The sequence below is a fragment of the Grampus griseus genome (genome assembly GCF_964374135.1).
Source record: "Grampus griseus genome assembly, chromosome: 8".
Lineage (NCBI taxonomy): Eukaryota > Metazoa > Chordata > Mammalia > Artiodactyla > Delphinidae > Grampus > Grampus griseus.
In genome coordinates, this window is record NC_139002.1 from 88173213 (window position 1) to 88189716 (window position 16504).

Consider the following 16504-nt stretch of genomic DNA (forward strand, 5'->3'; position numbering starts at 1 on the left):
AGTTCCAGTATTTTCCAAATGGAGCTAAAATCACAGAATGCCAAGTCCCTTGCAGAGTCCTGTGTGGTAGAGAAATCTGGGCCCAAGTCCTGATGAGGTCATTTACTAGCAGGGACTTCACCTCGATGAGCTGACTCCCTCGTTGATAAAGGGAGGATAATAACATTCAGTCACTCCAACCCCTTTACAGTAGATGAAGCAATGAACGCAGAGAGCTTTCTACTTTGCTTCCCATTAGTAACCAAAGCCAGCATCATCCAGTCCTTCCTATTTGCCGTAACAGTGCGAAGTGCTTTTAGGTACATTATATCACTTAGTCTTCACAAAAGCGCTGTAGAGTAGGTATGATTATTATTCCCATTTAATTAAAACAAAACAAAACAAACCTTGGGGTGGGCAGGAACTGAGCTCAAGAGCATCCTCTTAGCCCAAAGTCCTGCCTCCTCCACCCACCCTCCCACCCCGTCCACACACCCCACCTGAGAAGCCGCCAAACAATGCGCTCAGAGCAGGCAGGCTCTTGCCACTGGGTGATCTGGAGGAGGAAGGGGGAACACCTTACACTGAGCCCCTGGGACTTGTCAGGCCCGTGACAGACGGTTCCGTCTGGTTAAACTCCTCGAAGAGCGCTTTCATCACAGCTCTCGCGACAAGCACCTGCTGATGTCAGCAGTGCTTGCTTTTGCTCTACGTGACGGACGGATACATGGAAGGTGGGCCGGTTCACAGGCCCGGTTTCAGGTCATCCCGTGCTGATGAGCTGAGCTAGGAACGAGGAAGCTGGGGTCGCCTTTACAAACGAGAGGCAGCACGGGCCTAAGGAAACGACTCGGGCTAAGGACAGAAGCTACAGAAGCGTGACCGGAATCATGAAGTTTTTAGAACTGTTATTTATTTCCAATCACTCCTACTTCTTCACCCTGAGTGGCTGCATTACATCAAGGAAGGGGCCTCTGGCTCCAATGAGAAGGAAATGAGTTCCCATTTCAGACTTCCTTCGCTGCCAGGTGGTCCAGCAGGGCTGAGGGAGCTCGGGCAGGCTCTGGGCTCAGGGCAGGCAGGCACGCAGAGGGGGCCCTGCCCTGTGGGATCCGCCTGGCTTCTCTGACAGAGAAGCAGAACTGCTGGTGTCACCCACCTGACTCCCTGCGTGCATTCCAGAGCTGGAAATGAGCTCATCAGAGCGAAAGGAACTTATTAAGACGAGCACCACACTTTGGGCCTGAATTTTCCAATCAGCCAGACGGAGGCGGCTGACCAAGCAAACGCTCCCTCCTGCTGCCACAGGGTCATTAAGTCCCACACAGGAGCCTCGCGAGATCAGCAGCTTCTGCTCCATCTCTGGAAAGAGGAAAAAGCAGCGCCGGGGCCTGGCTGCTTCTGCCTGGTCCAACCGCGCCTTCTGGATAGCAGCCCCCATGTCCCCACCGCTGCCTGCTGCGAGGACGGCGTGTGCTGGGGGCCGGCTGGCCGCGTCACTTGCTGGCCACAGCGGAGAGCTGGTCCCGGATGCGGCCCAGCCCGTCTAACATCGTGTCCAGGGTCTCCTTACTCAGCTCCACAGTGACAGCTGACACGGAGGGCTGCTCCCCACACAGACTGGGATCTTCCTGGATCTGAAAAGAGAACACTGCCCCAAAGTCAGAGCTGCCTCTCTTCGACCTGCAGGCCCCACCCCGTTCCGGCGAAGCTCGGAAGAGAGGCTCTTTGCTCAGCGTCACAGAGAGTCGCAGCCCTGGAGTCACTCAGCAACTGGGGACAGGGAGGGAGCTGTCTCAGGGCTCCGGGCAGGGGTCGGAGAAGCCAGGCTCATTCACCCTCCCGCCCCCAACTCTCTCTGGGCACTCGAGTGAGGAAACATCCTGGGTTCGTGCTGGTACTTTAGGCCGTGGGCTCTAGGGGTATGTAAGAATCCTCCGGGATGTAGGAAAAATATTACAGCCTCTAGTTATATGTATTTGTATCTTTTTTTTTTTAAAGTAAGCCTTAGTAATAGTTAAAAACTTAGTTGTTAGAGGCACCCTTGCTCTTTCATTTTCTTACAGCTGTTGAGTTTCTGGGTGTCTGGTGGTTAAGTAAATACAGCATTATGCTACCTAGTTTTAACTAAACAAACCCTAAAAATGGGTACGTGGCTTAAAAAGACTCCTGAAAATAACTGTGAAGATAACACCAATGAAGAATGTGAACAATAAGATGAAGAACTGATACTTCTCCAACTGCTAATAGGAGCCCTTGTTCAGCACAGTACAAATGGCAACAGCCTAAGGTTGGACAGGAATTTGGAAAAGTATACCACAGTTCTCAAGAAGGCAACTGGAAATCTGAGTGCGTGCTTCTATTGTTAAAGCCAAACCTTCCTGTAAGTGTCTAAGACAACCTTTAGGTGTCAGCAAATTATTTTGTAAATTTATATTTTGTGTTTGTCTTGTTTTAAAATTTCTAGTTTCGGTATATGTTTTATTATGACTGTACTACGTTAATACACATATACTTTCTAAATAAACACTGCATTTGGGGGTGCTAAATTTTTTTTATTTATGGGGTTGGAGATCCTAAAACCTGGAGTCTGGCATTTTTGCTGGCCCGCAGGGGCGCCGAGTCCCTGCTGCCCCTCCTTTCCTTCTAGTGAGCATGACAGTGGATGTACCTTCATCTGGAGCAGGCAGGTAGGGACGGCCATGCGGCTGATGCTGTCTGAGGAGGTTTTGATGTCCACCCTCCAGTCCAGGTCGACCAGGCGCGGCAGAGAGACTGTGTGGGGACAGCTCGGCTCAGTGCTCACGCCACCTGCGTTACTAAGCCTTTCCTCGACGACAGGCAGCTCCAAGGGCTGCACGTGGGTATGCGTGTGATCCACACAGCAAGCCTCTGAGGGAGACAGACAGACAGACAGGGCCCAAGACCCCACAGCAAGCCCTGGGCCTTCCTCACCACTGATCGTGGCCCCTGCACTTAGTGCAGATTCGTGGTGGTCAGCACCTCCAGCTTCTGCCTGAACACCCAACCCTCCAGATGTCCAGACAGAATGAGGAATGACGCAGGTGGAGAAGAGGAGGCTGTGGCTGGAGTCTTAGGCAACGTGTAGCTCTGAGAATAGCGGAGAGAGCTTTTGTTTGAGACACACACAGACTTGGCTCGAATGTGTGTTCTACCACCTGTCTAACCTCTGAGCCTCTGTTTGCTCACCTGTAAAATAGGGATGATCTCAGCCTAGCTCACAGGGCTGCTGGGAGGACTAAATGAGTTAATGCAGGTAGAGTCTGCGGCACTGTGACCGGCTCAGAGTGAGTTTAGTGACTGTTTATCAAACACCCACTTTTATTCAATCTTTCACACTAATTTCAATCATGGTTAATTTGTTTTCCAATGGAAATATAGTTATTTTAAGTACTTCACTTTCTGCTTAGGATATTTGTTTGTTTTTTAACAACATGCCTCTATTATACTAGGTTTATAGCCAGAAAAGAAATTAAAAAGTGGAATTAAAAAGAAATACATAACAAACACTATTCGGTTTGGGATTAGGTTAATTCACTTTGACTTTAGTTAAAAACTCTGGTAGATTTAGGACTGGGGCTGGGGAGGAGGGGGAAGGAGGAAGAGGCAGGTTTCTTGGTACTCACTCTGATTTGTTTGGGCTTCAGCTCTCCAAGTAGATCTGTTTAAGAGGGAAAGATAAGAAAAATATAATGGGAAAGGGATGCGAATTGAGTCTTCTGATAGTGAGGCCCATGGGCCTGGGCCTCTGCTCCTCTGTGATCTTAAAACCTATAATCACCTCCTGACAGGAAAGGACCACAGAAACGCCTCCCTCCAAGGAGCAGTTTTTTGTTTGCTTGTTTTACGAAACTGAGTGATGTTAAGGCCATAGATGCTGTTAGTTCTCATGGCTTAGGAAAAGCAAGAAAAGGCTAAATGCACTGTAACTGTGCTATTGTTCTCAGAGACAAAGCAGAAAAAGTCAACTTATCCTCTTTTTACTGAGCATCTACTATGCAAAGTATGGCATCTTACGCAAAACACATCTAACAGACGTGTCTGATGCTACACAAATCACGCCATAGTGAGATGCCGAGCAGAGTCATAGTAAACTGTGGTCACGCAAGAGAAAGTTTCTAAATAAACAACAAAACCCTTGGGAAGTAAGCATTATCAGTTATTATTATCAGAGAGGTCTCTTCAAGCCTGCTGCTAACCAGTAGTTAATCAGTTCTGCTTAAATTGTATGTATCTAAAAGGATTTGCTCAGCTAGAAAACGTACAGAAAATTCACAAAAGAATAAAAGTGACCAATAACATGAAAAAGATATTTGACATCACTAGTACCAAAGATATATAAACTGAAATGAGGTACCATTTGCCATTTGTGAAACTGGGAATAAAAAGTAAAAAAACAAAACAAAACACCCTCGGTGCTGGTGATGGTGTCGGGAGAGTGGCACATCAACGTCCTCCCGGTAGAGGAGTAGCTGGTGCAATCTTTCCGACGGCAGACTTGATAAGAAAAAGCCAAAGCCTCAATACCACCATTTACCAGTGAGGAAATAAGGAAGCACAATGTGGGCAAAGGTTCCACAATAAATTGTTCACTGCAGTGAAAACTGCCAATAGCCTAAATGTCCAACCCTAAGGAATTTATTAACTAAATTACACATAATTTCTTCATGTAATGGAATATATTTACCCAATAAGAATGATACTGAAGGTAAATATTTATCGACCTGAAATATCATTAATGTTAATTCTATTAAATGAAAACAAGCAAGTTATAAAACGGCATGATCCCATTGTGTTAAAAACAAAAGCAAAACCAACCCTCTATGTGTAAATGGAAAAAATAAACCAGTCTCAAAAGGTTTCCCGTTAAGGAATTAACACTACTAACCCTCTGGGTGGTGGGATTACGGTTTCCTTCTTTTTGCTTACCTGTGCTTGCTTTTCAAGAATAAGCATATTTCTTCCAGAACAGGAATAAAAAATACAAGCATTACAAGAAACTCCCAAGAAATAAGCACTTACACGTGTTCTAGGATGATTTTTGTCAGCAGGTTTTTGAGGTTTTGGTGAAAATTTTCAGGAAAGAGTGCCAGAATCGCCTCGGCGGAGGACAGGTCACGGAACACCACTAGCCTGGTGAGGCGGTGCAGAGCCTGGAGCAGCTGCAGGACAGACGGGGAGCCCTGGGTGGTGAGGGGCAGGGGGACAGGGGACAGGGCTCTACCTCCCCTGCTGGGAAGAGGGCCTGCCACAAACCGCCACCGTCATTCAAGCTGAATCCCAGGAGTCCAGAGGCCCCTGGTGCAGACGCTGATGCTCACGTGCCTCGGCCCACCTCCAAGCTCACTTGTTGCTTAGAAGACATGTAGCTGCCTGACCGAGGATGCTGTTAACCTGCCAGAAAGTCTCTGCTTGTGGGCAAAGGGTTAATAAATCCCCTTCCTTGTGCACGGACTCTGACCTTAAGCTAACTTTCTAGGCTGTTCCCCTCTTAATGTGAGAGAAGCAGAAAGTCAGCGGTGTTACTAGACAACGCTGCACCAGTCCCCTGCCTCTGGACCGCGAGGGCTGCAGAAACACCGGGGCCCGCGGCTTGGGCTTCCCTGAGTGTTGGCTGTGCGGTCTGTGCCAGCACCCAAAGCCGTGCTTACTGAATTGCTGCCAGAGGTCCTGGCTCCTGGGGAGTTGGGGCTTCTCATCCAGGCTGGCTGGACTGTCACGTCCTCACCCCTAGGCTGTCACCTGGCGGGGTGAGGCAGGCAAACAAACAGCTCCAGGCCGGCTGCGCGGACCTCCCTGTGGAAGGAATGCCTGGCGCTGGCCGCTAGGACGCTGGATTCTACCCTGTGTCCTTCCAAGTGAACCTGCTGCTCAGCGGAACAGAACAGGACTCTCTGGAGGTAACTTTCTCCGCTTTAGGACTTTCCCGGATGCCACGGGAGGTTGCTCAGCTCAGAAAAGCACAACCCAGAGGCGAGGGGACAGTAAGCCTCTACTGGTGAAGGGTGGGAGTGAGTGGATAAGTGCCCCACCCTCCCTGCCTTCCAGGGTGACAGTGCTGGGGCATTTACCCACGTGGTTTCTTACAGGATCCCAACTGCAGACCCCGCAGCACTGACCGCTCCCTAACATATCCTTCTCCTGGCTTGTCTCTCTTCCCGGCCTGATTTTCCTCACTCTCTCCTTTGTGCTTTCTGGAATCACCTCCCAAGTAACTACTAGCAGCCAGGTCGTTGCCTCGCGGTCTACTTTTGAGGAACCCAAACTAAGACTCCAACTCACTTTCATAACCTTGCTGCTGCCTCTCACTTCAATGAGCCAAGCTCCAGATTAAAAAATAACAACAACAACATAGGTCTGCTTGGATGAATTACTGTTTTGGAAACACAGCTGCCATGGAAAGAAAAGGCTGTGAGTGCTACATAACCATCCTTGTCCTCTTGGCCACCTGAGATCAGGTGAGGTCCAGCAGTACATCCTCACTAATCATACTCAGGCCTCAGAGTTTCTGACCAGCCATCCCTGAAAAGTCTGCCTAAGCTATCCAGCCAACAACTCATCAGCACTATTAAGTTACAACTTGGGAAAGAAAATCATAGCAAGGTTGGCTTTTGTCCATACTGTCTAGGTGAAAGTCTGAAAAGGAAATGGTCAGGAGCTCCGACTCTGGGTATACTTTTCCCATCCACGCCTCACTTATCACAAGGAAGTGAAGGTTCAAAGACAATGGCTTTTAAGTTCACTAACATTAAAAAAGAAAAAAGTATCTATTTTAAGTTTGCTATAAGGTCAACAGACACTTCAGGGGAAAAATTCCCTTGGATGCAGCAACAACTGGGAAGTCAAGGAAGAGACTAATGAGCCGCGAAGCCAGCGGCCAGAGGTCGTTTCTGACCCCACTTACTTGTTCTGCCTCCTCCTGGGTCACAGACAAGCTGGAACACGTAACATCCAAGAGCTTTTTCGAGCCAAGGGCTGAACTGGAAAAGCTCTCTTGGCACAGCTGTCTGACAACATCTTTCGAGGAGGCCTGGAAAAAAACAAAACGAGCAACAAACTCAGACTCTGAAAATACATTTTTTTTAGAACGTAATACTGTCTCCGTCATGGTGTGACACCTAAGAGGTGCATAGGACACTTCCAGTTCTGTGAAGATGACATAGATGTACTTTTCCCTATTTTTCCTGCTAAACACAACTACATTCCCTGGGCACTTTATACAAAACAAATGTAAGACGACTCTGAAAGGGGAGAAGAGAAGACAGACCTGCTACAGACCTCATGACAAAGGAATGACATGGCCATATTACGTTCTGAGCCTCTGGAACGTATTTAAATCTTCTATTTTAGCTGGCTTTCTCTGACACTGCTCAGGCGGCAGGACGAGCACAGTAGGGCTGGGGGTTGTCGCTTCATTACTACCAAATGGAGACAGAAGTCCAGCTCCCCTACTTGGTTCCTGCTCACACCCAAAAGTAGGGGTTCCTTGTAGCTACTGGGCAGGGGTGGAAGTTCTGGCTCCAGTAGTTTCCACTAATACTGTGGGGTGGTGGAACTTGTTACCAGCTCGTGGGGATGGAGGTCCAGCTCCCTACTTGGCCTCCTCTGACACCGCCCTGATGGGGGTGTTCGCTCTCAGACTTTGTTGACGTACAGTGGAGCGGGGACACACTTTTTTCAGTGGTGTTTTGGTGGAGTAGAGCAGTTATTGTCTAAAAGTCTTCTGTCTTCCTAAGCCGCCCCTTTCTTGGTCTTTGGCTAGAGAGAGCAAGTATTTGTTGGAGTTTGTTTTCACCCACTGGCGTTCTGGGTGGCCCTCTTCTTCAGCTCGAAGTCTGGGATATAGGAACAAAAAGAAAAGCCACTGTCCGATGTGGCTGTAAATGTATATATATATGAGGAAATATTTAAGACAATTATATTATAAATAAGGGTAGGACTATAAAGGGATGACTTCACTGTAACTGGTAAAATGATGACACTGATATGTCACTGAGATTGTGATGTTATAGTAAATAAATGTAATAAGTTGAACAACCACTATAAGAGTTATAAAGAGAAATGAATTTTAAAACACTACAGATAAATCAAAATGGAATTGCAAAAAAATGTTCAATTGATCAAATAACCCACAGGAAGGCAGTAAAAGTAAAGAACAAAAAATAAATAAAAGAACAAATAGAAAACAAAAAATAAAATGGCAAACTTAAGTTCTAATATTTCAATAATTACATTGGCTGTAAGTGGTCTAAATATACCAATTAAAAGAGAAATTGGCTGAGTGGATTAAAAAATATGACTCAGTTAAATGCTATCTACAAGAAACTCCCTTCAAACATAATGACAGAGACAGATTAAAAGGAAAAGCATGGAAAAAGATAGATCATGCAAACATTAATCAGGAAAGCAAGGGTGGCTACTTTAATATCAGATAAAGTAGACTTAACAGCAGAGAAAATTACCAGAGACAGAGAGGGACATTACCTAAAGGTAAATGGTTCTGTCGACCAGAAGACATTCTGAATGTGCATGCCCTCAGCAAGACAGCTGCAAAATATGTGAAGCAAAAACAAACAGAACTGAAAGGAGAAATCGACAAATCTATAAATACAGTTGGAGTCTTCAACACCCCTCTTTCAACAATTGATAGAACAACTAGACAGGATTCAACAAGGACACAGAAGAACTCCACAACGCCATCAATCAATCTAATTGACATTTATGGAACACTACCCAGTAACAAGAGAATACACACTCTTTTCAAAAGCTCACTGAACACATACCAGATAGAGGATATTCTGAGCCAAAAAACAAACCTTAACAAACTTAAAAGAACTAAATCATACAGAGTGTGTTCTCAGTGATCACAATGGAATCACATTAGAAATCAATAAGATAACAAGAACATGTCCAAACATTTGGAAACTTAAACAACACACTTCTAAATAATCCACAGATTAAAAGGAAAGTTAAAAAAATTACACTGAATGAAAATGAAAAACAACACCAAAATTTGGGAATACGGCCAAGATGGTGCCGAGAGGGAAATTTACAGCATTAAATGCATATATTAGAAAAGAGGAAAAGTCTCAAATAAATAATCTAAGTCCTCATCTCAAGAACCTAGAAAAACAAGAGCATAATAAACCCAAAGGAATAAGGAAGGAAACAACAAAGGGCAGACACCAAAGAAACTGAAAATGTAAAAAAGGAGAAATCAATGGAACAAAGAACTAGTTCTTCGAAAATATCAATAAAATTAACAAACTTTTAGCAAGACTGACAAAATTAAAAAGAAAGGAGACACAAATTACCAATATCAGGAATGAAGCAGGGCATATCACTACAGACCCTGCAGATTTCAAAAAGAAAATAAGAGAATAACTACAAGCAACTCTATACACACAAATGTGACAGTTTAAATGAAGCGGATCAATTTCTCGAAAAACACAAACTACCATAACTCTCCCAATATAAAACTGAAAACGTGAGTAGTGCTATAACTGTTAAGGAAATTGAATTTGTAATTTTAAAACCCCCAGAAAAGAAATCACCAGACCCAGATGGTTTCACCGGAGAATTCTAACACACATTTAAAGAAAGAATTAACTAATTCTACACAATCTCTTCTAGAAAACAGAAAAGGAGGAAACACTTCCCAATTCATTTCACAAAGCTAGGATTACCCTGACACTAAAATCAGACAAAGACTGTATAAAACAAAACAAAAAAACAACTACAGACCAATGTCCCTCATAAAAATAGAGGCAAAGATCCTTAACAACATACTAACAAACAGAATTCAGCAATATATAAAAAGGATTATTCACTATAATTAGGTGGAATTTATTCCAGGGATGCTAGGTCAGTTCAGTATTTGAAAATCTATGTGATCCACCATATTACCAGGCTCAAGGAGAAAATCATTGGATATCAATCAATGCAGAAAGAGCAGTTGACAAAATTCAACATCCATTCTTGATGAAAACTCTCATAAAATTAGGAATAGAGGGGAACTTCCATAACTTGACATAGAGCATCTACCAAAAAACCTAGAGAAAACATACTTAATGATGAAAGACTAAAGTTGGGAACAAGGCAAGGATGTGGGCTCTCACCACTGTTATTCCACATTGTGCTGAAAATTCTAGCCACTGAAATAAGGCAAGAGAAAGAAACAAAAGGTCTGCGGATCAGAAAGGAAGAAATAAAACTGTCCCTATTTGCAGGGACATGACTGTCTATGGGAAAGTCCCAAGAAATGTACAAAAAAATTATTAGAATAAGTGAGTTCAGCAGTTTGCAGATCCAAGATACACCTACTAAAATCAGATGTATTTCTACACACTAGCAATGAACATGTGGACACTGGAATTAAAAGTACAATATCATTTGCAATTGCTCAAAAAAAAAAGAGAGAAATACTTAGGTATAAATCTAACAAAACATGTACAGGGCTTGTATACTGAAAATTATACAATACAGATAAAAGAAATCAAGGATCTAAATCAATGGGGAGACACATCATGATCATGGATTGGATGATCCAACACATTTAAGACATCAATTTGCTCCTAAATGATGTACAGATTTAACCCAATTCCTATGAAAATCTCAGCAAGTTTTTTTTTTAAGATATATCCAAGATCATTCTAAAATTTATACAGGAAGGCAAAGAAACAAGAATAGCTAAAACAATTCTGATAAAGAATGAAGTAGGAGGAATCCATCTATCTGATTTCAAGACATTATATAGCTACGATAATCAAGACTGTATGGTATTCTCAGAGGGATAAACAAATAGATCAATGGAACAAACTAAAGAACCCTGAAGTAGACCCAGTAAATATGCCCAATTGATTCTTGACAAAGTTGCAAAAGCAATTCAATGGAGGAAAGAAAGCCCTTTTCAACAAATGATATTGGAACAAGGGGACATTCACAGGCCAAAAAAAAAAAAAATTCTCAAACTTTTCCACACACCTTATACAAAATTAATGCAAAATCAATCATGGACTTAAATGTTATATAAATGTAGGGACTTCCCTGGTGGCGCAGTGGTTAAGAATCCGCCTGCCAATGCAGGGAACACAGGTTAGAGCCCTGGTCTGGAAAGATCCCACATGCCGCAGAGCAACCAAGACTGTGCACCACAACTACTGAGCCTGCGCTCTAGAGCCCGCAAGCCACAACTACTGAAGCCCGCGTGCCTAGAGCCCATGCTCCTTAACAAGAGAAGCTACCGCAATGAGAAGCCCACGCACCGCAAAGAAGAGCAGCCCCCACTCGCCGCAACTAGAGAAAGCCTGCGTGCAGCAACGAAGACCCAACGCAGCCAAAAATAAAATAAATATTTTTTAAAATGTTATACAAATGTAAACTATAAAACTTTTAGATAAAAAGAGGGGAAAATTTGGAGAGCTATGGCTTCACAAAGAGTTCTTAAACTTTACACCAAAAGCGTAATTCATTAAAAAATCACAATTCATAAAAGGAAAAATTTTTGAAAAACTGTATTTCATCAAAATTAAAACATTTTTTGCTCTGCTAAAGCTCCTGTTATGGGTTGAACTGTGTCCCCCCTAAAAGTCATATATTGAAGTCATAACCCCCACTATCTGAAAATGTGATCTCATTTAGAAATAGGATTATTGCAGATATAGTCATATAAAAATATATGACAAAAAATATAAAGATGAGGTCATAGGGTGGACCCTAATCCAATATGACCGATGTCCTAATTAAAAGGGATAGTTTAGACACAAAAATGCAAACAGGGAGAACTTCATATGAAGATCAATGCAGAGATCTACAAGCCAAGATAAACTAAATATCACCAGAAACCACCAGAAGTTAGGAGAGAGGCACAGAACAATTTGTCCCTCAAAGCCCTCATTAGGAACCAACTTGGATGACACCTTGATCTCAGACTTCTCACCTCCAGAACTGGGACACAGTACATTTCTGTTGTGTCAGCCACCGAGTCTGTAGTACTTTGTTACAGCAGACCTAGCAAATTAATACACCTTTGTGAAGAGGATGAAAAGACAGTTAAATACTAGGAAAGACTATGTGCAAACCACATATCTGACAAACGACCATTATCTAGAATATATAAAGAAATGCAAAAGTAAAAAAGCAAACAATGAAATTAGAATATGAGCAAAAGACATAAAGCAATATTCTGCTGAAGAAGATACACAGATGGTAAACAAGCACGCGAAAAGATGTCCAACATCATTAACCATTAGGGAACTCTGAATTAAAACCACAATGAGATATAAATACACACCTATCAGAATAGCTCAAATAAAATATAGTGATGCCAATAAATGCTGGCGAGGATGGGGAGAAACTGGACCGTTCGTGCATTGCTGTTGGGAATGTGAAGTAGTACAGCCGCTCTGGAAAACAGCTTGGCAGCTTCATAAAAACAACAACAAAACCCTAAACATGTAACTACCAAATGATCCAGAACTGTTCTCCTGGGCATTCATTTCAGAGAAATAAAGACTTATGTTCATACAGAAATCTGTCTACAAATGTTTATAGCAGGTTTACTTGTAATAGCAAAAAACTGGAAACAATGTAGATGTCATACCATAGAATACCACTTAGCAATAAAAAGGAAAGAACTATTAAAACACATAACATGGCTCCAGAAAATTGGGCTCAATGAAAAAAGCCAGTCCCAAAAGTTTACATATTATATGATTTCACTTATATAACTTTTTTTTTGGACTGTTTCATTGTTTGTGTATAGAAACAACTGATTTTATTTTATAGTATTTATTTTTGTTTTCGGCTGTGTTGGGTCTTCGTTGCTGTGCGTGGACTTTTAGTTGCAAGGAGCGGGGTCTACTCTTCCTTGTGGTGCACGGGATTCTCACTGCGGTGGCTTCTCTTGTTGTGGAGCACGGGCTCTAGGTGCACGGGTTTCAGTAGTTGTGGTACGTGAGCTCAGGAGTTGTGGCTCGCGGGCTCTAGAGCACAGGCTCAGTAGTTGTGGTGCACAGGCTGAGGTGCTCTGCAGCATGTGGAATCTTCCCAGAACAGGGACTGAACCCGTGCCCCCTGCATTGGCAGGCGGATTCTTAACCACTGCACCACTGGGGAAGTCCCTCACTTATATAACATTCTTGAAATGACAAAATTACAGAAATGAAGAACAAATTGGTGAATACCAGAGGTTACAAAAGGCGTAAGGGCAGAGGGGAAGGGGGTGTGGCTATAAAAGGGCAACATGAAGAACACTGTGGTGATGGAAAATGTTGTGAATCTTGACTATCAATGTCAATATCCTGGTTGTGATATCATACTATAGTTTTGCAAGATGTTACCATTGGGGAAAACTGAGTAATGGATAAATGGGATCTTTCTGTATTGTTTCTTGCAACTGCCTGTAAACCTATATCTCAAAATTAAAAGTTTATGTAATTTTTTTAAAAAGAAAGTACATAGGACAATAGGAGTGCAAATGAATGAACTACTGCTACATAATAGCAAACAAAAGAAGCCAGACACACACACAAAATATGCCCTATTATTCCATTTATGTGAAGTTCAAATGTGAGCAATATTAAATTGACATATTAGAAGTAAAGATAGTGGTTACTGTTGGGGAGCAGAGTGAGGGAAATAACAAAGGGACAACACAGACTTCTGCCGTAATGGTAACATTTCATTGTTTGACTGTGGTGGTGGTAATAAATCATTAAACGGTGCACTTATAATCTGTGCACTTCTTTTGTATGTGTGTTACACATTAATAATGATTTTTATAAGTGTATTAAAGAAAAAAAGCCCATAGAACGAATAGGGATTGGGGTGGGGGTTGGGGGTAGAGCAGCCACAGGAAGGGTGAAAAGGCACTGGGTTGGGAGTTGAGAGCTCTAGGTTTCCAGTCCCAGCTTTACTACATTTATTAATTCATAGAACAGCTATTTATTGAGCACATGCTGTATGCCAGGTGTGGAGGATACGCTTGTTATGCATACATTTGTGAATAACAGAGTAGATGCCCGTAGAGATTGGAGAATACAAGTGAACACTGGGAAGGCGGTTAAAACAAAAGAAGGACCATTATGTGGACCAATGATGATGCTCTGCCATGAACTGCTGAGTGTAATCAACTCAACTCTCTTCGTCTGGAGTTTTTTTAAAAATTAATTAATTAATTTATTTTTGGTTGTGTTGGGTCTTCGTTTCTGTGCGAGGGCTCTCTCTAGTTGTGGCGAGCGGGGGCCACTCTTCATTGCGGTGCGCGGGCCTCTCACTGTCGCGGCCTCTCTTGTTGCGGAGTACAGGCTCCGGACGCGCAGGCTCAGTAGTTGTGGCTCAAGGGCCCAGTTGCTCCGCAGCATGTGGGATCTTCCCAGACCAGGGCTCGAACCCGTGTCCCCTGCACTGGCAGGCGTATATCTCAACCACTGCACCACCAGGGAAGTACCGTCTGGAGTCTTTTTTAAAATACAAGGTCCCTCGTGGATCTCACGTTCTTGTGAGAAAAAGGCAGACAACAGGCAACCAGGTGCATAATGTCATCTAGTGACAAGTTCTACGAAGGACGATAAAGCCGCCGCTTCTTCTATAGGGAAAGTCATAAATTAAGCAAAAAATTCCAGTCTCGTACAAAGTCATATGAAGTACATCCCTTCCATCCTCACAATTTTTCAAATGATTGTCAGGAGAGTGTTTTGGCCCTCACACAGGTCACAGCAAATAAAAAAACCCAGGAGGGCTTCCCTGGTGGCGCAGTGGTTGAGAGTCCGCCTGCCGATGCAGGGGACGCGGGTTCGTGTCCAGGTCGGGGAAGATCCCACATGCCGCGGAGCGGTTGGGTCCGTGAGCTATGGCCGCTGAGCCTGCGCGTCCGGAGCCTGTGCTCCGCAACGGGAGAGGCCACAACAGTGAGAGGCCCGCGTACCACAAAAAAAAACAAACAAACCCAGGACTCAAGAGAATACAGAAGGCACACTTGACTCAGGGGGCGGACGCAGAGGAGAGAACTGGAGAGCGCAGATGGGCTGCGGGATGAAATGGGGAACTGGCAACGCGGATCTAGAGATTACCACCCCAACGCACCAACCCCGAAAGCCAGCCCCCGAAGCTATTAGTAGGGAACATTTGTACAGCGCCTTCAGGTCCATTGTCTTGTTTCCTCACTATCCTGTCAAAGTGATATTAATTTTGTTCGTACTTTCAAAAAGCTCGGAAAAGCGCAACAACCTGCTAGGAGTCACAGTGAGAGGCAGCGGCAGCGTCGTGGCTCCAAATCGGGGTCCATTTATTCCCAATTCCTGCTCTGTGCAAAGTCTCGGAGACAAAGGGCTACCTCGCGCTGTCCCCACCCCTCTCATTTACCTTCAGCAGGCTCTGGAGAGCTGCAAAGACCTCCGCCGTCAGCGCGGCCATCTTCCCCGAGTCACGTGACCTAGCTACGCGGAGAAGCACGGTGGGGAGACTCCGACAGCAGCGCGGGGCATGCCGGGGGCTGTAGTCCTTTAGGGTGGCGGGAGCTGCCTGGCTCTTGGCACTACGGGATGGGGAGGAGCCGAGTAGGGCGCGGAGGCTGGATAGCTCAGCGCGGGGACTCTAGGACCGTGGGGTTTGGACGACGCGGGTGCTGGATGGTTTTCGGGGGGGGGGGGGGAAATTGGCTTGGCTTGGCTTGGCTACTTACCAGGGCAGGGGAAACTGATTTTCTCTTGACTCGTGGGTGGGCTGGCTAATTGGGGGAATGCATTTGCAGGCTTGACAAGCGCCTTAGCTGTTCTGGAGTGATCTTCGTACCTGGCCTCTTAGAATTAAAGTAGCTGTGCACATCATTGCAATTCTTGGAATTTACCCCCAACCCCGCCTGTCTTGAAGAATGTAAAATTGATTTCATGTGTAACAGTTTCCTTTGTGTCTCTGGGGTAGGTAGGAGCTGGTATTATTAACCTTATCCAGATGAGGAAAGGGTGTTGATGACTTTCTCTAGTCCAAGGGGAGATCGGTTTTGATGAGCAGGTGAGGAAGTGTTTGGGACAAAGAGTAGAAAGGGAATCCAACGAAAGATATTACCCAACTAGGTTCCTCTTACACCTATAGTGGGGATGGGAGGGGTAGTTCATGGAAATGATTTAATTCATTTATTCAGCAAGATAATTACAACGAATGTAAGGATGGTTTTGAGTGAGCAGTCCAGGACTCTGATTTGCCCAGTGATCAGAGGTCCTACCTCGGAACAGACTCAAACTGTAAAGTCCTGGAACTTGGTTTTACAGAACCTATCTCCTCTGCCTTCTAACCCCAGCCTCTGACATTTCCCCTATGCATCTTTAGGATCTAGTTGGTCCTTTCTTTTTCCATACCCAGTTCCTTAGCAAAATTTGGCTTGAAACAGGTTCTGATAAATTCAAACTAGAGGAAGAATGTCTAATTGTGCGAGTCCGGGAATTGGTCATTTGTTTTTCTGCCTCCTACTCTCCCCCTTCTTTTCTCTCTCCCATTTTCTGTGAGG

The 16504-nt window shown here is 44.2% G+C and overlaps 1 protein-coding gene across 2 annotated transcripts; it reads right to left on the reverse strand.

The window, feature by feature from the left end:
- Window positions 1-563: 563 nt before the first annotated feature.
- COMMD9 (COMM domain containing 9) lies at window positions 564-15422 on the reverse strand. Of its 2 annotated transcripts, none has more exons than XM_082659248.1 (6): window positions 15364-15422; window positions 6905-7030; window positions 5023-5162; window positions 3627-3661; window positions 2651-2754; window positions 564-1616 (listed from the first exon to the last, which is right to left on the reverse strand). In XM_082659248.1, exons 1-6 carry the CDS (start codon window positions 15412-15414, stop codon window positions 1476-1478), a joined length of 597 nt encoding a protein of 198 aa, XP_082515374.1. In that variant the 5' UTR covers window positions 15415-15422; the 3' UTR covers window positions 564-1475. The 2 variants fall into 2 exon arrangements, with proteins under 2 accessions (XP_082515374.1, XP_082515373.1); XM_082659247.1 differs by having other exon boundaries at window positions 5023-5183.
- Between the last annotated feature and the right edge of the window lie 1082 nt (window positions 15423-16504).